Genomic DNA, 24,724 nt, shown 5'->3' with positions numbered 1-24,724 from the left:
TTGGCATGTCATTCAACAGTGCTGAGCCTGCTGGCATTTGGGATTATTCTGTCATTGTACTACTATATACCTTGTGGCCTCATCCTGCTTTTTGGCAATGTGTAGTGCATACAGTTAAACTCACAAATAAGCCTTTGGCTGAGATGGGCTGTAATACCACTGAGCTTATTCTTTGACTTTTAATTAACAGCACCATATATTACATGATAAAATCCTATTAAAAACTCATTTGAAAATATAAAAATTAAGACTTTTTACAAATCTAGCGCTCCTTTTGGGCAAGGTTGTGGATGGGCTTTTTTTTTTTGTTGAAATGATATAAAGTGGTTCATCCCATTTCCAAGAACAAGATGAACACTGGGGATTGAGCTGGACTCTCCCTACAGTTAATGTATTTTGACAACTGGAGAGTTGAAAGGGGGACATTTTTTATTAGTGACAGGAGACAGTCTGCACCACAATTTCGGAACTGTATAATAATGCAAGAAAGCAGCTGGGAGTTGATGCTGGCGTTTCAGGTCTCTTGGTTACTGTTTTGTGAAATCTTGTTGTAAGGTGTTTTTCCTCAACCTCTGCCAACAGGTTGTTTGCAAGGACTTTCATGGCTACTGCTTCTCTGGGCAGTTCATGTGGTAGGCAGGTCTTCTGTGGGCCTAAGAGCGCAAATACCTATAACTCTATATTAGGGTCACTTCAGTTCTCTGTGACTGCTTTCTCTGTCCCTCAGTTTCTTAGTTAGAAAATGATCATCAATCAATCAAATAAACAAACAAAAAAAAACCAACAAAACACACAAAGCATTTTGACATTGAAAAATATCTCAGAGGCAGAGTGGAATCCATTACACAAAGTACTTGTGTAGATTTAATTCTTCCGATCTGCACCAGAATTGTCAAATAGCTTGTAGCTGTGCTATAGCAGAACCCCAGAGGCTGGTCAGCATCTCATGGCTATGACTGGTGCTGGATGCAGTCTCAGAACAAGCCATCAAGTGGCACTGTAGGCACCACATTCAACTTAGGTCTTGTTTCCAAAGTATCTTTTCCCATTGGCTTTGAGTATGATATGTTTTTTCACCTCTTGATTTTTTTTTTATTATTTATTTTTAATTTCCTTTCAGCACACGTATGCTTGTGTCCTTCAACCTCAAGATCTTCCCTTTAGGACTTATGAAATAAGGAAAGATTTTTTCTTTGCTTTTTGTGCTCTACTTTTCTCTAAGCAAAGGAAATTTTGTTGACCTTGGGCCTCTCTCCTTCCTGTTGCCTGTGTCTGGCACTGCTTTTATTCCTGGGACTGTATTTTAGTTTTAACAGCACAGAAAGACTGTTCTTATCCAGGGAGACTTTCTCCCCCCCTGAAAGTTTTCCTGACTCAAAGCCTCCTTCCTTGCTTGTACTAGCTGAGCCATAAGTCATCTATTAGCAGTGCTAAACCCTAATGGGCAAAGTTGAAGGTTGTAGAAAAGCTTGTGGAACAAGCAAATACAGAAGTTTATTGGAAACATGCTTGAGGAGCTGAACATTTTAATCATTTAACAACTTACCCTAGTAATTATATAGCCAGGTGTAAGCAAACCACTGTACCATTCCTAGATACGCCAGCAAGCAAATGCTGATAGTTGGCCTCAACATTTCTGGTTGGCCTCAACATTTCCAGCTCTTCTTGGTTATTCCATTGTGGACGGGTACCGAGTTCCCTGAAAGGGTGATGAAGGCTTGTAACAAAAAACAAAACAAAACAAAACATTGCACTGCAGGTCAGGCTGATGCACCCTCTGATGTTTCTTTCTTTAGAGGGGGGTGTTTGAGATGGCTGTATTGGCTATGAAGAGAAAACCTCAAGTAGTAACATTTCCTCACTTTTGGAATAACTTAATCTTGGAGTCCCAGTGACCTACTGAAACACTTCTGTTTTCTTTGGTTGCATTACAGCTGTAGAATAAAACTGCTTTCACAGTTCGAAATAGAACTATTATGTTTGCCTGAAGGCTTGAACTGCTGTCATATTATATCCTTTTTTTGTACTTTAAATGTGGAAATAGGCTGATTTCAAGATATTTTTGTTGATTTCTAAGAAGCTAAATGTCCTAACATATGTGTACCCTTTGAGTACTTCTTGTTGCATGTCTGAATGTCCCATGCGTATAATTCTGTGTTATTTTCCTATATGTCCTCTTCCACAGTATTTCTCTTGAACATTTCATTGTTTGTTCTTTATGTGATTATTATTATTCATAAGTAGCAGTAGCTATAACAAACACAATTTGATTAAGCACTCATTTTCTAATAAAGTAAAACAGTTTATTTTGAATGATTTTTATGTGTATTTCTCTTTTATAGTTTCCAAAAAAAGTGCTTACATCAAACACGGTCTACTGAATGAGCAACTCAATTAAAAAGATAGTACAAATATTCTTTCTTCATTGATAATGTAAAAATGAAATTATCCAAATGATATTGGAAGAACATTTGAGAGTTGCTTCAATATTTTGTAGATTAAATTTCCCTTTCAGTCCCAAAGGGGGGGCTTCTTTATGGAGAGTGTTTCTCAAGAAGTGATGCACCACTCTCTGGTTATGTTGTTGTTTGTGTCTCATTCAATCTCATTCAGTCACTGGACTACCTATAGCTAGCTGTCTGCTGCTGGATCTGTCCCTGCCCTATGTTTGACACCGAGTGTGTTGTAGTCAGATGCATGTGTTACCTCCTAAATATATGAATTGGAGTAACAAAGTGTCTTCAGTCAGGTTCCTGTACGTTGGTGCTCTTCAGATGTGGTGTGACAGCCCTACTGGCAGCCCAGGGGCTTGGCAAGACAAGGACATGCCGTGCCTTCCCAAAAGACATTAACCAGATACAACACATTGAAAACATTTCTTGAAAATATCTCTGGCTATGGCCACTTACATGAGCATGTGGGAAAGATTGTTCTAACTTTAAAACAAAATTTCACATTCAGAGTGAGCTTATCTTGGTGCGTGTGATGTTATGAATAGCAAAACTTCAGGTTTAGGGCCACTGAGTACTGAATGAATCCTCCTCTTCAGTTTGGTTCAGTACATGAATGCTGAGCATAAATTAGGAGCTAAATGCATAAATCCTGAAAGCACTTTGTTATAATAGTATAGTAACAAATTTTATTGAGTGCTTGTACCTCCAGATGGATTACCCCCATGAATAATGGATTTTCATTTGTAGGTTTTATTGGCTAGGAATTATTGCATCATTTCAAACCGTATGGCAATGGATTGCCCCTATTTGGGATAACTAAATCCTGGGGGTATTTTACTGTCGTTTTTATTACATGGATTAATCTCTAGCTGGTGTGTTTTGAGGCTGATAAAAGCATCTAGCAAGTAGCTATAGTGCTTAAAAATACTTCCAGTTTTTTGATTCTTTTGATGAAAAATTAAATCTTTTGCATGCATTGTTTGACCTGTGCCTGTGATGTCTTGCTAACCTTCTGTGTTTTCTTTTGGAAAGAATCTGGTTATGGCTTCAGATTTCTCTGAATTCGTAAAATTATCAAACAGTTAGCAGCTAATGAATGCTGTGAGTGTATTTGCATCCAATGTAGATATCTATAGATTTATGTGCATGTGTATTTCTGTATGTGTACATATGGATCCCCACATAAAGAGTGCTAATGTTAACTTACAAGAAAACTGTGAAGTGTTACCCTGGAAGAAGGAAGCAGGAGAAGTACTTGAGGGAGAGATGGAGCTGAGTGGTATAGGTCACCTTATTTCTTTTAAGTAATCACAACAGCTTGCAAAGCAGAGGTCTTGGGAACTGTGTAATTCCACTGTGCTTAATCTTCTGGTCAATCAGCTAATGCAGTTACAGTTTAATGTTTAGCTGTAATCAATAGAGCCATCTGGGTATAGTGCATCAGAAAAATAGAAATAGGTTATAGTCAAAGAGTCTTGGCCATTTTGTGTATTTTCTGTATAAATATATAGATACTTAAAGATATTATTTATAGAGACTGCAAAGTGTTGTGGATCATACAGTTTCAGTTTCATTTTTCTGTGTGTTTTTTTAGTTTGGGGAGAACAAAACCAAACATTAGCATTCAGAGGCTTTGAGACTATCATGTAAAACGCTTCACTGAAGTCATTGAGTGATTCGTATGCATCGTCTTCTCAGAAGTATCAGCAAGATAATAGCCATTATTGCCAAAGTTCTGCCTGACCTCACGGATGTTACTGATGCATTAGGGTGGGAAAAAAAGAGAGAAAATTTGTCATAAACAGATACTGAGATTACGTGAAAATAGCTCTGGTAGCCTGAACTGCTTTCAAATTTAAACAAAAAATAACCGAGGAGGACAGGAAATGTGCTAAAAAGGATGGAGACGGAGAAAAAACACAGGAAATACTCTGACCCTGAAGTAATAACAATTTGCTTTATAATAGAATTGTACTTGTAGCTAAAATGAAAAAAAATGTAACCATTCTTCTGTAGTTTGACAAAAATTTTGCTTGTGTTGTATAAAGGTAAAAAATATCTGTTTTCTAAGAACTCAACATTTTCACAGAGAAGTGATATGAAACTTTTTCCCCAGTATTAGTTAGCTAATACCATTTGAGTTAAGGGGTTGGTTTGATTTTTGACAGTAAACGTCAAGACCCCCAACTTGTAACATAACTTCAGGTTTTCATAACTTGTTTGGAGGGGGGACGGGGAAGAGGTGGGTCAAACAGTATTGGAGGCTGATGTATCACAGACTGGTGCTGTCCTCCCCTGTCATTTTTCTGGTGAATGAACAGTGTCTGACAGATGAAAAATGTTTATCTGTCAAGGGTGTGTTTCAGCTGATTCATTAGTAAGTCATTTCTTGCTGCCCCATTATAACCTAAAGGCATCTGGTTTCTAAGGGCTGTCATTTCATTGTATGACACTGCCACTCTATCCTGAATGGGGTTATCTAGGAGGGAGTTAGTCATGTTTAAATGGTATTTTCTCTTGGGATTCAGCTAGGAAGTGTCTGTGCTTTCTGACCATATTATCATTATTTATTTCAGCAGCTCTTTGTAACTCTTCCAGAGTCAAATGTGCGTCAATACTGTTTATTCTGTGGAAATACTGTAGATTTCTTACATTTACATCTTAATGATGTGACAACATTCTTAATTTTTAAAATGGAGAATTTCTGGTTTTGCTGGAGAAGGCAGCGATATTCCTATGTTTTATATTAAGACTGAAATTGAAAGTCTTATAATGTGTAAATCGTGAATATTAAGACAGTTATGAGTAGGAGAATAGTGTGCACTGAAAATTTAGGGATTGAACTGATATCCATAAAAATTGCAATGTGGAGACACCTTGCGCTCTCAAAGTTGTCCTTTTATCCTTTTATTTAATGTTTGTCCATGATTCTGACTGGACCAGCACTGCTAACGTTTACAGATGGGCATCTTTTAATTTAGAAAGAAAAAAAAAAAAAAGAGGAAAAAAGAGAGAAATGCTTCAGCTTGGAGCCTCAGCCATATGCATATACCTGAAATTAATAAGAACTGCTCAAAATCATGACTGGTGTTACTGAAAATCGTGTATGTAATGTGACTCCGTAAAGTGTTGCTTATGTTAAACCCTTTTATTTATTAATTTATTTCTGTTTTGGTGCAGGTCGAAGAGGGCTGGTGGGAAGGAATACTTAATGGAAAGACGGGCATGTTTCCTTCCAACTTCATAAAGGAACTGTCTGATTCTGACGATGTTGGAACAGCACAGGAAGAACAAGTAAAGCCAAGTAAGAACAATTATTGTTGATGTTCTGGATGTATGTCTGCGTGCTTAGCCAACACACTGAGAGGGTAGTGCATTCTTATCTCTTTCTTGGAAGTGTTTTTGAATGCCTTGTTTTTAATTTACTTTGTGAAAGGGTCAGATGATGGTGCTAAGTGAGTACTGGCAATACTAGTTGGCGATGCTACCTGAGTTAAGACTTGCCCAGCTGCAACCAAGACCAAGAACACAGCAGGCAATGATGATTACTGGCTTTGTATTTCCAAATGAATTAAGATTTTTTTTTGTCTTTAGATGTGGAAACTGAGCAAAGTAACCAAACATTTCCGAAGTGGCTGTGCTTATTTAAATGAGGGATTAAAGTGCCATACCTTCTTTAATGCCTCCAGTAGATTTAAGGATTCATAATTATTGGTGTGGGACATGCGGCACTTTTTCCCTCCAGGTGCTGAGCATGTTACTATCACCTCCGTCACCCACTGCCCCAGCAGCCAAAGGGAAAAAGGCCAGAACTGGGACATGGACTTTGTTCTCTCACTTACAGTGGGCCAGTACTGCTGCAGGTGAAAAGCATGTTTGGTAACTAAGTATGCAATAGTATAAGCATGGTAGTGGGTTATCCTATTTATAGCTTCCCTTGAAGAATAACCTGAACCAAAAGTATGCTGTTATATCAAATGGATACTTGCCGGTCTTTTTTTTAATTTTATTTTCTGTTTTTCAAATAGATATTCTTGTTACCTCCTAATTCAGTGGTCGATTTGGAATCCTCAGTGAAAAGAAAAAAAATCGATTGTATCAACATATTTCAGGATAATTCCACATTTACCCACCAAATTCTTCCTTTACAGTCTGTTTACTATCTTCAACAGTGCAGATGCTCATTGCTATATAGTATGCTTCTGAGATCTCTGCAACAGATAAAAGTGAAAGGGCTCCCAAGATCTTTGCAAGCTTATTTCAGCTGAAGTTTACCAAAGGCTCTATAGCTCACCCTGCCAGTGAAAGGCAGAAAATTATGCTTCTTTCTTGTAGCTTTTTCTTTTTCTTTTTTTTTTTCCCTCTCATTTTTCCACTTAAGGTAACTTTATCTTTATTCCATCCCACAGAAATAAGATTCTGAGAAACCTTGCTTATGCAATGATGAAATATTTTCCTATTGTTTTTGTAATGGAGTTCTTATTCATGTGTGGTATGTGTAGTGGCACCGGAGACCTAGTCATGTGGTCAGTGCTGCTAATGGTGATAACAGGTAACGTTCCTTCAAACCTGAATGAAAATATTTGTAAAGAAGTTAACAATTTTAGTGTGATGGAAAGGGAAGAAGGGCATTAAGTGAAGTTGGGCATTTCAGTGAGACTGCAAACTGCTGCCTATAACTTGAACCATGAATTTCTTTTGTTATAAGCACAGTGAGTCTTGGAAGAACTAATTGTATAGACGTAGTTTCAGCTCTGGATTCTATAATGCTTGGTAGTCTATAAATGAAAAAGGTAAGTGATACCGTTAGGGATGGAATGCCCCAATTCTGTCCATATGAATGAATATTTCTTCCCCAGGTAATTTGGTAATAGTTTATTTGTAATGAGCATCCTAAAAATGTCTTTTAATAAAAACATACATTGGAGAGCATAACTGTAGCCACAAATCATTAGACTGACTGCTCCATCGACACCCCTAATGGCATATAGTCTGTTCATGCTATCAGTGTTGTGTGCTGGTTTTGACTGCCAGTGGAATCTGTCATTTGTGAGACTTGTATTGAGAAGATGCCAGCAACATAGATACTGGTTTTGTCTCTTTAACTAAACTGAAGATAGCTATAGCTGAGAGATGAGTATTATTTCTCTTTTATTTGAAAGTTAACTATGTGGAGGTGCTTTGTGGCTAGCTAAGATGATGTGTTATTAGGAGCTATTTTCTAAACTTAAAAAACAGAGTTCTGCAAGCCTCCTGAGAGAGAAAAAGAGACTCAAGGAATGTTGAAATTCTTATGGGGGCTTTCCTGCTTTTTTTTTATCTTTATTTCTTTTTTTCTGGAAGTAACACCACCAATTTCAGAACTGCATTTTCCTAGCAGAAGCATGGGAAATATGCATTGGCACAGTTCTTTCTATATGCTTTATGTAATTTTTATGGGTGTTACACTCTAACACATGGTGCTTTAGGAGGCTATATTCAGGTACCCTGACTATCTGTATTTGAAAATCTCTATAATGAGATAGAAAATTTTTCTGCAAGTTTATGCAAATAACTAGGAGTGATAATCCCATTTCAAGCATCTGTGCTTATTCTTTAAACACAGCAATATAAAAAACAAGAAACCTTTGGATGATTTGGGCATTAGGCCTACATAATGTTCTAGGTAATATCTCATAAGGGTGTACATTCATGCATGCCTCTAGATCAGCTCCTTCCTCTGTGGATGACAAGACATGAGAGAGCATCAAATCTGCAATAACTCCTTTTTGTTTCACTGGAAACATTGTTGGAATATGTCTGAGTTGCAGGACTTTGTAAGGCAAAAATCTGGAATATGAATTGTAGATTTTTAAGTTATTTTCTGGGTGAACACTCAGATCCAAGAGGCTGTACATGTGCATTGAAACAGAAACTTGGGTGGTCAATGAGGTTCCACACAGTTCCTAGAGGGTACTAAAATGGATTGGGGTATGGCTCTGCAATCTTGAGCAGCAGCCTTAAACTCAGCAACCTAGGCTATAACATGGTTAAGGTAATACTTGGCAAGTTCACTGCAAGACTTGGAATAGTAGCACGGGATCTTTGGAGAAAGAGCACTGTGCAAACATGAGTGTTTTATTTTATTAATACTTAAAAATAATTTGTTAGTTAAACTTAATATTTTAATTACATTTTAATGACCCTCTCCAGAGAGAACCATTTGGAAGTGCAAACATATTTTTTGTTGAGCTCAGCAGAAGCAATACAGAAGAGAGAAATAATATAGCTTGGCTTTTTAGGAATAAAGATAACGAAAACGCATATTCTTCTGTCATTGTGTTATGACCTACAGAGACCTAATGAGGAAAAAGATGCTGTCTGTTTTTATTATTTTTTAATGTGCCCACGTACATTTTACAGCAGATGTAAATGAGTAAATGGCCAGAAGGAACTGGCTTGATTTCTTTTCACACTCTGCTATAGAGTAACCTCAGAATTTTTTTCTGAATTAGAAGTCCCTTTTCTTTTTTTTAAAGTGTCTAAACATTTCTCAAGACAAATAGCAGGACTTAATAGCCCCTTAACTGAAAGGGCAGGGAACCTATGATTTCCCTTAGGTTGGTAGATGCTCAGCAGATTAGAAAGTGAGACTGTTACAAGATCAAAAGATCTATCTATCTGTCTATCTACACATACTTATTTTAAATATTTGTCCCAGCTGTAAGGTGATTTCCACCTTTCTTTTGTCTTCAAAGACACATTTCAAAATACGAGTAGGGACAGGCTCAAGTACCCTTAGAGTGAACAACAGTTCTTTGTTCTTTAAAGCATCCTCTTAAATTAGAACATTGTTTTTCTCTGAGGGAAGGTTACACGGCAAGAATGGGAAGTATACATTATAATTTTTCCACTATATTAAATGGATACATGAACTATAAGGCTAATTATTTTTGAGATTTCTCAGCTATCTAGTATTGATTTTAAGAATATTTTGTATACTGCATCTTGTCATTACAGTCTGTGGAGAAGCAGGAAAGCTGTCCCATAATCAAATGAATTGCATCTGAGAATCACAACTTATTATTGAGATGATTTCAAAGGCATTTTAGTATGTTCATGGCAATGTCATGGCAATATTTAAAGGTAGCCTGTTGCATGTTTGTCTGTTCAGAAGTTGCTAGGCCTCACGTTAGGTATCAATTACTTTTAGAAACCTGTTAGTGATGGCTACTGAGGAGTCATGATTGCAGGAACTAGGACCGGTGATGGACTCAGCAGCTGATGCTTCAGTCGGGCAACTTGGTGTATTTTGTATTCTTAAAGCTTTCTGATGTTCATTCCTGTCTCTCTGGTTCTTTTCACTGTCATGAAGCTTAACATGCCTTTCTCTTAGCAATTTCTTAACTGTACCTTGAAAGTTTTAATGGCATTATTTGAATGGTATCTTGTAAAAGCCAGGTAGAAAAGTAGATTTGCAGCATTTTTGCTTCCTCGTTATGTAAAAATAAGACAATGAAAACTTTGTGCTGTTAATTAAACTACAGGTACAAAACAAAGAAACTGCTTTTTACGATATATACATAGGCATAGTTTTTTGTTTCCTGAAAGTCCAACAGAATGACATGCAGGAAAAAATATAATCTACATTTTTGGTACCAGAATGGGTGGATGCTATATTGAAATAACTCACATGTACTGGCTATTTTGCTATAAAATTATACTGAATACATTAATTTTTGTGATAGTATACCTAGGTGATCTTGACAGCAAGCTGACATTGGTATATTTTTGGACTTGCCTGTATACCTTGGGTTAACAAAACTAAAAGTGACACCTCAAATGCTCATGCCCTTTGCCTTCACTTGAATTCCATACCATGACTGCCAGAGCATGAGTTGTCTTGCTATCAAAGAAAAAAAAAAAAGCACCAAGAAATTCATGGTTTTGATAGTGGAAATGTTATCTTAAATACCTAGGATGGGAAGTGTTTTTCTTTTTTCTTGTTTTCTTTTTTTTTAAGTTTTCGTGTTTTGTTTTTGTTAATGTGTACAGAGTTAAAACACCTGATTAAGCCATTGGCTGAAAAACTGCTTTATTTAGCTTTTTTGTATCTATTCCTTCAGCAAAGCATTGTTTAATACTAGGTCCCATGTCCAAAATATTTCTAATAAATCCTCTTGGAAAGATGCAGCATTTTTGATGCTCACAGGATCCTGGTATATTAAAGAAAGCAGAATATTTCAGTGCCCTCTTTGGAAGTCAGCTGTGCTTGTTCACTACATCTGCAACAGGAGTGTTGAGCCACTGTGAGTACGTCATTGCAGTACTGATTTTTTTTCAGGCTTCCTGTGAGCTCCATGAGGGGGCTGAATAAGACAGACAAATCATTTAATTTGCGAGTTATGAATCTTGATGGACAACAGACAAAACCGAAGCAAAAATGCATTCTGTTGGACATTGTAAAGAACAGCTTTAGCAAAATCATGAGATTCTCTTATCTGACATACATGCAGTAAGAACATTTTAACTTCATGTAAAATCAGATACTTTTGTTAATATTCTCGTTGTTTTGCTAATGAGTCTTTAAAAATGTTAGTGACTGAAAATACAGATTAAAACCTCTTCCTCTCCCTTCTTTTTACCATCATTCGATCTCTTCACCCCCACCCCACCCCTTTCTCTTTTTTTTCCCTCTTTCCTTCTCTTCCCTGCTGTCAGGAAAATCTGCCTTTGAAGGGACAATTCTGTACAGAGTGGCACCGGCAAAGATTGACAGCTACAGACGCTATAACAGTGAGTGTGTTTCAAAATCAACAAGCAATAGCTTCAGTCCTCAGTACTTGTTTGATTTATCTACACTTGTAAAGTGTGCCACTGCTACTCACTTACAGCTACTCTACATGCATATCTATCTGTCTGTAAGCTCAAGTCGGTTTGCTGCTGATGAACTGCCTAGCCTTAACGCAGTGAGAATGCACTCAGTCCTTCTGTGCATGTATATGTTATGTCCATATAATGTATGCGTGTAAGCCCACAATAAACTGTAAATTACACGGGATGTTTGGGTTTGTTATGGATTGAAACGAAGACCATTTAGTCCCATCTATTTTGCCACCTGAAATATGAAGACGATTGATAATAACCACAAATCTTTGAATTAAATCTCCATCTGCTCTAAAACTGAAGTTCCCATTAGAATTGCTGAATTCATTAAATACGCTGTGCTTTTCTTAAGAACAACGTGGCTTTTGTTTTGTTTTGTATCAATTTTACTGCATGCTCTTCTTTTGGCATTCTGTCTTTGACAGCTATTACTCACAGCGTTTTGGTTGATAGGTTTTTCTGCCAAGGAAGCAGGTAAAAGATACAAAGCTACTTTCATTTCATGTTCAGGTTTTTGCCTTCTGCGTTTTGGAAGCATGGAACATATGCTGCTTTTCATATGCTTTTACTACCCTGTTAATACAGAAGAAGAGAGGATAGTGGTATCAGATGCAAGACTGAGGAAGCAAGGAAGACAGAAATCTGTCCTTCCACCTGCTTCTCATCCAGAAATCTAGCAGAAAGAGATCCTACCGAGTCACATTTAGTGTGACTAAGTACAAAGCGTTCAGTCCTGTCCTCCGGTGAACAGGATGTTGTGCTAACTTTGGCATCTGATTTTATCTCATCCAGCTTTCTCTCCAGAATACCCAAGTTGTGCTGCCCTTCCTTCTACTCTCTGGGTGGGGGAGTTTGCTTTCCTACCTCTGTTGAATTATGTCTTCAGCATATTCACAGCAAAGGATGAAGCAGTAGAAGTGATAGCCTTCTACGCTGGTAACTTGCACTTGCACTTCTGTTGTTGTCTGAGCAAAAACTGAAGTTCCGTCTATGTGTGCAGCCCTTGGTAAATGATCTCCCTGTCTACCAGAATTCACCTCTTCTCTGAGCTCTTCTCGAACTTCAGACCAAGCTCTTGCTCTGGCTGGAGCAGACCAACGTGGCTTCATGTTTTTCTGCTGCATCTCACCTTAGAGCCTTCTTAACTGCCTTAATCAGAGTGTGTGCTTCCTGCAGATTTCTTAGACCATCGTGTTTTCAATCCCCTCTGTTTTTGATGATGATCCACTTACCTGATGAGAGTAACACAGATTTACAAAGTGACTCTGGTGTGTGTGACTTCTCATTTCAAAACCTAACTTCAAATCAGATATGAGATCTGCCTTTGGAGCCTTAATTTCACAACAGTAAACTCTCTGGGCAGTGTTGCCCAGAGAGTTACCAATGTTACCAGAAAACTTGCTTTTCATGCCCTGCCCATTCTTTATTAACCGTCAAATGGCCTTCTCCAGTTATATAGGCAGAGCCTAAGTAAAACCAGAAAGAATTCAACGTCCAGTTGTGCTAGAGCTCTGCATTTAGTTCTCCTTGATAACAATAATCACTGGTGATCATGCCATGTTGCGCAAAATAAATTTCAACAAACATTTCAAAGCACGTATGGTTGGATAGGTATCTACAGGCATTCTTAGTCACTAGCTGCAAGAAGACAACCCACAGTAGATGTCTCCCATTGCCCAGGACAAACACCGCTATGAACTTTGTTTTCCAAGCTGCCCAAAGATGTCGTGTTTGATACTATGTCCCTTGGCATTTGGTTGAGACGTGCATTTTGTTGTTTTCATGCTACCGAGGTGTCTTGCTCTCCCTGTAAAGCTGCACCTTAGAAGGCCAGATGTCCAGCTACCTTTGCAGCCTGTTTGTCACTTACTGGGTTAAATCTGGGACTGAAACGGGTGGTAGACAAAATCAGATCATCTGGGAAAGTGTTAAGCAAAGTGAGAGTTGGCATCGCTACTGTCAGATGTTATCTCCTGACTAACATGCAGAGAGGAGGTTTCACTATTCTTCCTGTTGCATCTGTTGGCAGCTCTCTTCCTGCATACTAATTTTCTTCCACAGCAGGCCTATGGAAGGTGTGGCCAGCCTGTTCCATTTTGTACCTTATCTGTGGCCCTTATTTTTAGGCAGATACCTGTCTGCTTGTGTTTCCAGTGAAAACTGTTTGGAGACACTCCACAGGACTGTTTTCATTTAGGACCGTGGGTTTCAAGCAACCCACAGCTCCTCCGCTGTCAGGTTTCTGATTGCTCCATAAGCTAAGCACAAGTCAGTTCATAGCTTCAGATTCCTTATGCCCAAAGGGTGCTTCGATTCGCCTGTACTGCATTGCATGAAGCGTTGCTCAACTTCTGAAGCAAGCTTCAGAAGAAAAATGCTTTTACTTTACAAACATGTGCGTAGCGCTAAAATAATTTCATTTTGAAAGCCATTTTGCAACTGCTATGTTTAAAAGAAATTTTCTTTCTTAACCAAGGCCTGGAGTAGCTAAATGCTGTCAAATTAGTTTGTAGCTGCTTCTAGAGATACTTTTCCTTGAAATATGCAAGACTGTCTCCTGCATAAGCAGCCAGCGTTGCCTTCACATGCTGACATGGCTTTTTCAGTCATTAGGATGCCAAACTCCACTCGGCAATAGCTCTAACTCCTTTGGTATTCTGCTCATTAACCTGCTGTCAGAGAATTTTTGCTGCTGTGTATGCTGGGTGAACACACAACAACAGCAAATTACTTACTTGTCGTTTTGTTGATCACAGCCCTCTTTCCTCTCATCCTAGAACTTTCCTGCATCTTGGATTTCTAAGGTTTTTTATTTTTTTATTTTTACTGGTCTAATTTCTCTTTCTTCCTTCGCTTTCTTTTCCTTTGAAAATGCTACAACAGAGGAACAGGGCAGATTCAGTGCCTGACTTGACAAATATTTGCCTCTCTTTCCTTATACATGGACCCACAATGCTGTCAGTAATAGATACTAGATATAATGGAAGAAGATGAGACAGGATCGTTGAAACAGAAGTATTCGTGAGTAACCTTAATTGTGTTTTCTATTGCTCCAACACATTAATTTTTTTTCCTAATCCTTGAGGAACAGTGTCTGGTCAGAGTTCAAAGAAATCAATATGGTTGACGTATTTGTGGTATTATTAACTCCATTTAAGAATGTCTGAATGTGAGCACAGTTAAACGAGAAACCAGGACGTGGGTTTGAACAGTTCTGAAGAGGACGGTTACAAATTTTATTTCGGCTTCTAACTTGCTCACAAAGAATACCGTGTAATAAATTCACAGCTGCTACAATGAAAAATAACATCTGACAAAGAACAATGTTAAAAAATGGACGAGAGAAAAATTTTTGATTAAGAATAAGCATCCTGTTTTCTGGAGAACAAATGTACAGATGGCAAGCGATTGCGGGTGGTGGGTAGAAGAATTACATTGCATTAAATCCTTCCAAAGATTTGGGCTCCCATCAGCAAGTGGCTTTCCATGAGTCTCATTAAAGATCAGTTTTTGGTGAGTGGCAGGGAAAGAATCCTTTTGGCTGTGGTTGCTTATCTGTTATTTCACATACAATAACACATTCCTGTACTTGGAGAGAACATGGGTGATGACAAAACAGTTCCAAAATGAAGAAGGCGAGAGTACAGCTGTGAAACTCCTGAATGAGTGGTTGTTTCTGTTTGCTCTTGTGGTACTCAGGGAAATGGCTGGGGATGAGGTGAAGCCACCAATTTCCTCCTTGATGGCTCCGTGTTCATGCTGCAGAAGATGCTTGTACTGCATTGCCCATAATGCATGCTGCTACGTGGTGCAGGACACTGCTCCCCTTTTCCCTGCATGATATTTTGTGAAAGCATAAAATCTTGGGGCTGTTTGTTACGCGGCAAGAAGCGTTGTGTTAAGGAAAATGAACGTTGTGAAAGGAAATGACAAAATGTTTAGAATACAAGGTTACATTTCTTCAAGGAGCATAACCAAGAAGAACAAATAATGACTAATATTGAGATAGTCTGCATCAACCATTTGTACATGTATAATCACTCGGTTAAGAAGCATAAATGTGGTGTTTTTTTTTAAAGTGTGAATTTATTAACCTTTAATTATGAAGGAGCAGTGCAGCTTTGTTTTACAGTCATTTTAAAAATCAAGCTTCCTCTTCTGTTTTTGCCTTCCTTAATTGACACTACAGAACGTTGTTAAGGATGTCTTCAGCAAAATACAGGACATTCACAGAAAACAAGCTCAAGCTAAGTACCTGATAGGCTGTATCTATGCATTCTGCCTTTGCCTCTGTGTGAGGAAAAGGAAGAAAGACGCTTCCTGTTTCATCTGCTGCAGTTGCCATCTATGGCTTCACCTTCATTATCGTTCACATCAGTCGCTCAGGAGCTCCACACCACCCTTCTCTAAATAGAAGGAAAGACCACGTTTCCCCTTGCCTTTCCTCCCTCCCATAAAAGGCAGAAATCCCAATAAGCTTCATTTACACAGTTCTTTATTCCATTAAACACAGCTGACAGCGTTTCTCTCTGGCTGCCAGACCAAATCAGGAGACTGTTTGCATTGTCTCAGGTGTGTGCCTCTGAACAGCTGACCTTTACATGGCTTAACAGAGCTAGTCCAAGAAGAGCTCAGAGAGCCTGAGCATCCCTGGCTCACACATCAGCAGTGTTCTTGTCTTTTCCTCAATGCCAGAAAAAGTCTGTAGAGAGAACAATCCAGAATAAAAATTAAATTTGTAAACAATACCTTAAAATAGAAAGCTCTGTAAGGCTTACCATGTATTGCATTTTTCCTGCCATTTTAAGCTATTTAGAAACAATTCTTTTCCTGCTTTGAATGGAGTTAATTTTATCACAGCTGTTTATTTTTATTTTAACAGCTTTAGTTTACACAGCCCTTTATCATCCCTAAAAATCTTTCTGGTTTAGAATCTTGGTTTAATGCCAGCACAGCTCTGGGGATGTTGGTGAATTAAGTTTGATGTTGTGGTCTCTTCTTAATCCCTGTTTGAGCTAATCTGTTTTGGTACATTTCAGAATGTTGCTCTCAAAAGACCTGTAACTGGCACAACAGAAGTGTGGTATGTTTGAAATGTCGTGAGAAAACTAATACCTCATATATAGCCATAGAGGAAAAATATGTGTGAAGTGTGAAATTCCTCCAGACAGTGTTGTGAGAATTTAATCTTCATGAATACTAAATTATCTTGCACTTGTAAGGAGCATGAAGCAACCGAGAATCTTAGATCTCGGGATCTTTTTAAATAACGTTATGCCAGGAGTCCCATATCTAGTTCCAGCCAAAAGTTGGGATTCCTGGGAATTTTATCCCCTTGCTGCTGATGCTGCCCTTGGCCAGGTTTTAGGAAGCATATTATTAAAGCGCACCTAACACTCAGGTTTGAGCTCTGCCTTGTGGTGCTACAGATAATTTGGCAACAATAAATAAAAGCATCTTTGCTTATAGAGCCAGAAATGGGAAGTGATATCCAAAAAAGTCCTAAAAGCGTTATAAGGGTCTGAAAAAGTTTCATATTACTGGAACTGGTGGGACACTAGGCATGTTAGTAAGCACTAAGTGCTGTTATGTTCTTAGCTTGTCAGCTATCCAATTGCTGAAACAGAGATGATGTTTCTAGAAAATCTGCTGTTTTAAAAAAAATAATAATAGCAAGAGACCTGACTAGTGTAGCTTTTATCCTGTCCTGGATATATCTGAAGTATTTAATGACTAGAATTAAAACCAAAAACGTGTTCAGTGTTCCTGAGGACAGTTTGATGAGGTGCTGGCCTTACCTTTGTGCTACATTCACAGCTCTGCTGCAGCTGCTCCGGTGTGGTCGTACTGCTTGTCAGTGGCAGATGACTGTGCCTGCTGAGACACACTCCAGGTTTTAATGCCCATTTAGCAACGTGACCTCCCTGCTAACCGTAGCTCTTCTTGCAGAAAATTCCATATTTAAAATTCATAATCTGTCAGTCTGTGTCACTATCTGTGGGCTGTATTTGGCTTTCAGGGAAACGGTCCAGCTCTGTTCTCCTACTAAGCTTTTTTTTCCTTTGCAGTAATGGTGAAAAAGGCCATGCAAAGCTGAAGGAAAAAAGGAGGGTATTTGAGTCAGTAGGAAGAGGGGCAATTTTCTGGTTTTGGGAGGAGGGACAAGCTCAGAGTCCCGGGTCCCAGATTTTTGTTTTTATTTAAGAGACTGGAAGGGGTCTGTATTGTGGAATAAAATCAAAGAGCATCCCCTTCAAAAGGCAAGAAAGGCTCTTGGATCACTCTCTGACTTCAGTTTTGCTCATCTCTCGATCTTGGACGAAGAAATTGTTAGAGGAAAATGCTTAATAAAATAGAATCACAAAGGCTTACATGTCTCAAGTTGAACTTGGGAAATTATTGCAAAAATAGTATTCCTTGGTTTCAGTCAAAATGTGGAATAGCACCTTATTTTAGTCTCCACCACTGCAACTTTGTAGGAGAAACTTCTTTGTCAGGAAAGGGTAGAAATTCAAATATGCGTTAAATAGATACAGACACATAAATGTATTTATTTCAGTAAACAACCCAACTAAAAATTAAGTGAGAGGAGAGTATTTGTCATGCAAGGGTGGGCAGAGTATTGCAAATTCTTGCTTGCAAGTTCTGTATCTGTACAGATACAGATATACATCAAAAATACAGATACACATCAAAAATGTATATCTCAGGTACCTCGGGAAAAAATTAAGATAAAGAGAAGGGCCCCTCAGCTTGTCTTTAAGAGCAAGAGCATGTTAGATTAATCTCTGCGTTATTTTTTCTTAATGTTGCTGTGTACACGTTCATTTTATCTAAGATATTCTGAATTTCTACTGCATATTGCCTTTCTTTGCTGCCACTTCTGCCTCTTTCCCACAGCCACCAAGTGATAAGAGCAAGAGCAGATACTTCTTGGAAAAGCTAGGGCTTTTATTCTCATTTATTTAAGTCCAAGGGGATCCTCAGTTTGTGTCAGTCAAAAAATAATAAATTCTGTCATTTTCCTAGTTCATCAGAAAGAAGTATTTTAACTTTGAAGAAGCTTTGTCAGGTTGGCCACTGTATCTGACCATTCAAATGCAATTTACTTTGGACAGGCATCACTTCAGTTCATTCTGTCCTCATTAATATATAATATATATATATATATATATGATATTTCCTATTTAACTTTGTCACAGTATACAGTCCTGATAATAAAAGCTCCGTGGCAGCATTGAGAACGAAATGACTCTTGGATAACATCAAGCACAGATGGGCGATGCTAGGGAAGTCTGTTGGAAGCCTGAGGTGAGGCTTCTGATGTAAGGTGTGTTGTCTCATCATAGAAGAATGGTAATAGAAGATGAAGATGCCATAATGAAAAACAAGTGATTACCCAGAAATAAAAGCCTAATTGTCTTTGAGCCCTTGAGGTTTCTGATCTCTCTTTCATGCAGGCTTCAAAGAACTGTAAGTCCATATGACACCTGCTGAGTAATTCCCTTAATTACTTCCATATTTTATTTCCATCTACTGGCCAAGGTCCAGGTCTAGGTGTATGTCCTCTTCTCCCACAATCAGTGATGTGGAAAACCTATTTTACTAATTTATTTTAAAGACATGTTTTCCATTCAGGGAGTGGCTAAGAGAGGTCATGCATCCTATCAATTAAACGCAGTTACTTGTGGAGGGAGGTCTCTGCACTGCTGCTTTTGTCTGTCACAGAGTAGTTTTAGGAGATCCTGGCAAGGATGAAGCAGGGAACTTTTGCCAGAGGCTAATTTCCCTATCCCACATCAGGATAAAGAAGAAGATCCTTTGTTCAGCAAAGACAAAATGATCGCTGTGCTTTGTACAGAATTTTGAGTTGTGGAGGTTTTACTCTCAGAAATATTATTCTTTTTTCTTCTATTGTTACTGCCCAAGTCACAACAAGGTTTAGTAATAAGAAAAAGGCAGTGACTTTGCCACGCTGCTGATTTATACCTATCAGGCTTAATTAGTCTTGCCCTGCATCTCTGAGTACCCCTGTGTTGTGGAATGGCTCTGCTACAGACAGGGCCCCCATCATCATCACCACCACCACAGCCCAGACAGAACGGGATTGCAGTGAAGGCTTGAATTCACTCATTATTGCTTTTATGAGCCCTGGAAGAAGTTCCTTAATGATGGCATGAATGCCACCGTTTAACTATGATAAGCCCATGAAACCAGCTTTTGAGGTGTTAACCAAGGCCTGCCATGGGAAGACAAAAAGGTCAAAGTAAAAAGATCAAGGCCCCAGCATATGTGAGAAAAGTCATACTGTGATTATTATTACTGTTTATAATTCTTCTTAATTCAAATCCTGGGCAATTTATGGAAGAAATAACTTGTATGGTGGTATCTAACTCATACCCTTGCAGAATCAGAAATGTTATATATAAATTCAACATGCAGATGTAGCAGCCATGCAGGAGGCCACAGAGCCAAAGAAAGTATTTTGCTTAGTCTTTAGCCTTTTTGTTTGTTTCTGAGCAGGAGCTTTCTCTAATTTATCTCCTAAAACCATTCTCACTAAAAATCCCATCCCAATACACAATTCCTGAATTCCTCTCCTCACAGCACCCTGCTGCTAAAACCAATTTTAGCAGGTGAGCCCCTCGCTTCCTTGCTTGTAAATTTGTTCCTGTAAGTCTCAGGACTTGTAGTGCTTTCTGTGCTTCATCGGAGAAGCTTAAAGTAGCTCTTGAGAAAGATCTTGAGTTTTACCAGTCTTGTTCCTTAATAGTGAATTGCCAGGAAGATAAGAAGACTCCCTGAAAGCGAGTTACTGCTTATCCGAATGACAGAAAGTTGTGTGGAGACCTTAAAAAGAAACATCAAAACCAAAAGCCGTGCCCCAAGCCCCAGATTATTTTCTGCCTTTGTTCTTAAAAACAGAATGAACCTGAAAGAAATTGTATGTGGAGCTATACCTTAAATTTCCTCTTTCATTTTCCACTCTCCTTAAAATGTTTCTCATTCTGTGGATTTTTGGTCTTTTAAACCTAGAGCTGTCACTTGAGTCAGGAAGGCAGAAGGAAAGGATTCAGTTGTTAATATTAACAATTTTAGTCATAAAGATTGACCATCAAAATATTCTCTCTAGGTAATTGCTCTATTTGGCTTTAAAAGATTGTTCTAGATTAGTGTAGAAACAGCATTCAGGTGCTTTCAGCTTAGATTGCTGTTTCATCCTATTCTTGCTATTTAAACATGTTGGAGAATTGTAGGATCTGAGGCATTATTAGGGTATTGTAAAGCTTCCCACATGCTCCACAACTTGCAAGCCATTTATAGGAATCCAGTAGACTCTCTTCTTATCTTAGTGTCATTTCTCTCCTCTTTGTGGAAATATAGATGATTTTTGGGTAAGACTATATGCTTACCTAAGGGAAGAGGGAAAGAGATTTGTATGTAATCTCTACTTGATTTGGGGTGTCTAGAATTTAAGGATGATTTTCTTCTCTCCTGGCAGCCTTACAATGAAAATCCATTGCAATCAATTTGTTGACCTTGGTATAAGAAAAAATAAGCTGAGAAGCTTATTTGATTTTTTTCTTTCTTTGACTCATATGATCTGTGTCTGTGGCACCATAAACGCTTCTAGGGGGAATATGAGAATTTGGGTTTGCTATTTCTAGGTAGAATTAGCGATGTAGTAGCTAGCATAAAGTGCTGTGTTTTTCCTGGAAACATAGTCAAGTCAATCTGCAACGTAGGAAGGAAGGAAGGTGTAAATGATTCTGGGGACTGTTTCAATTGGAGGAAACTTCAGTGGGTCACTTCTGCTGCCAGCGACTGCTTGGCTTGAGTCTGCACCATCCTGTAAAGGACCGAGACGTCACCATATTGGATCTGTGGCCTCTGCTATTCAAACAGCGGAAATTTTCAGATAAGCACTGATAAATTTTCCTATTCACTGAGAGAAGTAATGCAAATCAGAGTGTCAGTTTTGATTTATTATATTCCTAGAGGATTGTGTGCATGGGTGCTTTTCTTATGAGGCTGTCTATGCTGCAGAGAGATTTAATGTTCAGCAGGGAACACATTATGCAGCTTATTTGATTGCAGATTTGTTTAAACAGCTTTCAGCTTTATATTTCCCAGTTAGGTAATGTAACTGTAGATACTAATTGCACAATTGGCTTGATATGAGTCATACAGATTTAAGGTACAGTATGCCTGGTCTGACTGACTGTTAGCTTTAAGTGACTTTATACAATAGCTGCCCTAGAACTGATTTTAACTCTTTCATTTAATGAACTCTCTGGCGAATCATATCTGTCTAAGACGGATTTTCTTGGTACTCAAGGAATGGCTGTCTTCATGAATAAAGTTTTGATCCCGGAGCATGCATGTTTTGTGGATTGGTGTAAGCTCTAATGAGTACACCAATGCAATGAAGTGATGTGATTTTTAAAACTCCGAAATGAGCGCATGGCACAGACAACCTCTTCTCTACCAGTATCTCAAGCCTTTGTTTTCCTATAGAGCTTGGTGGGAGGGATCATGTTCCAGTCACAATCTCTTTTGGAAACAGGGATCTTCACACCTAAGATTCCTTCTTTTATCCCTCCATTTCCTAGGCCTAAAAGATACTACAGGCTCTGAGAGTGATGGTGGTGACTCTTGCAGCACAAAATCAGAAGGAGCCAATGGAGGCACGACAATCCAACCCAAAAAGGTCAAGGGTGTTGGCTTTGGAGATATCTTCAAAGACAAACCTATAAAACTACGGCCAAGGTCAATAGAAGTTGACAATGATTTTGTCACAGTAGATAAGGTACGTATCATTTCTTAATTCTTCCTTTGTTGTTGATTTAAAGAAGTTTTCATCCTGAAGTTCTAAATTCTATCACTGACAAGGACTTAAAATTTTGTGGTCATTATTTCCTAATCTTTCCGTGGATGACACTCTTGCTTTTTTCTTTTGCCACACACAGGAAAATGAGTTCTAGTGACATCAACTGCCTACCAGAACTGTTACTTTGCTTAAAGATTTACTCCTCTAACAGTTAATTGTCCTTTTTTTCTAAGAAAATGATGGTTTAGAGAAGAAGACTGGAGAGGCTTTTTCAGATTTGTAGTTACCACATTATAATAAAAAATAATTGCTAGTTCATATATAAAGTAAGAGATACAGTCATTGCGTAAAGCAAGAGATACAGTCATTGTATCATCAGTTTTCCGAAAAGGAAGATTTGGAAAATAGCTAAATACCTCCACTTAGTATGGGTTTGTTAATTTAAAAAATTGCTTTCAAAAATCTCCTTTGTTTGATAGGGCTTGAAAAAGGGAAAGCTTATTTTTTGTGGGTTTTTTTCTATATGACATAAAAAAGTAAGTCCTGAGATTAACACTTGGGGAAAATTTTAACTTTCACAGATTGAAACAGACCATCTTTGTAGAGAGCATTCTTTGGTCTCTAGCCTCCAAAACTGTCATTAAGTAAACTAGAAAGGGAGACTAGAAATCAAACTGAGATGTTTCAAATAACTGGAAATAACTTTTTTTTCTTTAACCCCTTTTTTGGAGGATGTTTGTTTTCATGGCTGCCTGAAATCTTATTCATACAAGTCCCACATAAGGAAAATTCCTTTGTATATAGGATGTACCTGACAGAAGATAGACTTAAGCTTATACATCACTGTACTTAAGCATTTTTTCTGTATTCAGGACAAAAAGTCCTTTAGCATCAAGAAGTGCGTATTTTAATAATGCAGTTCTACGATAAATGAGTCATTATAAATCACTAATTTTCCACATGTATGTATATAAAGGAAATATGCAGACAATTTCCTAAGATAAACACACAATAGAATTTACATGCTAATAGTATTTATAATTTGTGTGTAACAGCAACATTCACTTGTAAGATAAATGTAGGCACAGACCAGAATTCATGTGTTTCACAAAATGTAGTTCTCCTGAATTGGATACAGGCAGATCAGAATTTTCAATTGATAAGGCTCTGTTAAGGCTACAGAAATGATTTCTTTTATCTGCGGACTTACTATAATTGTAGCCATCTATAAAATAGTCATTGTAAATGGGAACTGATTAAAATAAATTACATACTTCTTGAACTCTGGAGTTCATCGCTTTAATATGAAGTACTCACAAAGTGCTTATGAAGTAGCCTTTGTTCACAGAAGGGAAGTCTTCACTTTATAGTAATGAGAAATCATACATTTGTTTCTCCGTTACAGAGACAGATATTGGTGCAGTGTGAGTGTATTTCTTGCCAGACAAAAACTGAAACTGGAATCTTCAGAAATTTTCTAACATTTCTCATCCTACCTATAGACTTTCCTTCCTATGTCCTCAAATTTCTCCTAAAGTTGGTACGGCTAGTGGAAAATAATGTCTTCATCTTTGTAAGCACAGTCCCTTATTTGTGCTTCAAGTGTGTAGATAAGCAAAAGCAACACTCTGCTGTCATTGTTTTTTTTCCCGGGCAGGGTCAGGTTGGTTAACCTTTGAACACTGCCACTCAGAAGCTTCAGGACTGTTGTCTTTACCTATGCATAGCACCAACGCATGATTCACTGACAAAACATCAGGTTACAACTGCAAAAGATTAACCTCCCCAAGTACTTCTCTCCTGGCTGCAGGAGATTCCTCCCTTGTCATTGCAGTGTTTCTTGCCATTTAATGTTGGCTGGGAGAGAATCCTGCAGTGTTTGTAGTTCCACAAAAGTTCATATTTGTCTCAAGAACTCTGCATATAGAGTCAAAAGTGTCACAATTTATGATGCAGAGTGTCGAATCAGTACAAGTTCTCTCAAATAATGTAGTTTTTAAAAGGATCTTTATCAGTGTATCTTGCTCATTTACAAGAAGTAGCTTCAGGTTTTCCATAAGTTGTAATCTTTTGAAGAGGCAGAAGCAATGCTATCCTCAATTTCATCATGTTTTAAAAGTATTTCTGAAGTCTGGAGACCCTCAAACTCTTTCTGTTGGTTCTTCTTGATATTATTACTGATGAAACATTCTATATATGTCAGTAATGATACTCTTACCTTTTTCATTTACAACATTACCTAACAACTATTGATTTTTTAAAAGTGTCAGTAAATTATTGAGAGGATTGTGTAATGTAGGATTATTTATAACAAGATAATGCCTATGGGAGATGCTGTTCCCTTTTACAGAAGAATCAACTTGGTCTCATTTTGTTGGCGTTATTACTTTCTGTTTTACTGTGTTCTTCTATGTTATGATTCATAAGTTTAGATCATATTTCACGCAAAGGTGTTATGAATTATCATTGTGTTAACTTAGGAAAGCTTTTACACAAATATTGGCAGGAGTATGAGGGCAGAAAGGATTGCTGCCAGTAGAGCAGAAACAGATTCCAGTACACCCTGCTGTAAATC

The 24,724-nt window shown here is 38.0% G+C and overlaps 1 protein-coding gene across 5 annotated transcripts in view; it reads left to right on the top strand.

Annotated features, from left to right (window-relative positions):
* The window catches only part of SH3KBP1 (SH3 domain containing kinase binding protein 1), a 219,217-nt gene that overhangs the window by 115,067 nt on the left and 79,426 nt on the right, over positions 1 to 24,724 (top strand). For 3 of the 5 annotated variants that reach the window (XM_084505543.1, XM_084505541.1, XM_084505544.1), the window contains 3 exons: positions 5,634 to 5,757; positions 11,154 to 11,228; positions 21,932 to 22,128. In XM_084505543.1, coding sequence (XP_084361669.1) covers positions 5,634 to 5,757; positions 11,154 to 11,228; positions 21,932 to 22,128 — 396 coding nt within the window. The remainder of the gene's footprint in view (positions 1 to 5,633; positions 5,758 to 11,153; positions 11,229 to 21,931; positions 22,129 to 24,724) is intronic. The other 2 variants (XM_084505542.1, XM_084505545.1) reach the window with 1 other exon arrangement.

Source organism: Aythya ferina (genome assembly GCF_964211825.1).
Source record: "Aythya ferina genome assembly, chromosome: 1".
Taxonomy (NCBI): Eukaryota; Metazoa; Chordata; class Aves; order Anseriformes; family Anatidae; genus Aythya; species Aythya ferina.
This window is presented reverse-complemented; position numbering and strand designations above follow the sequence as displayed.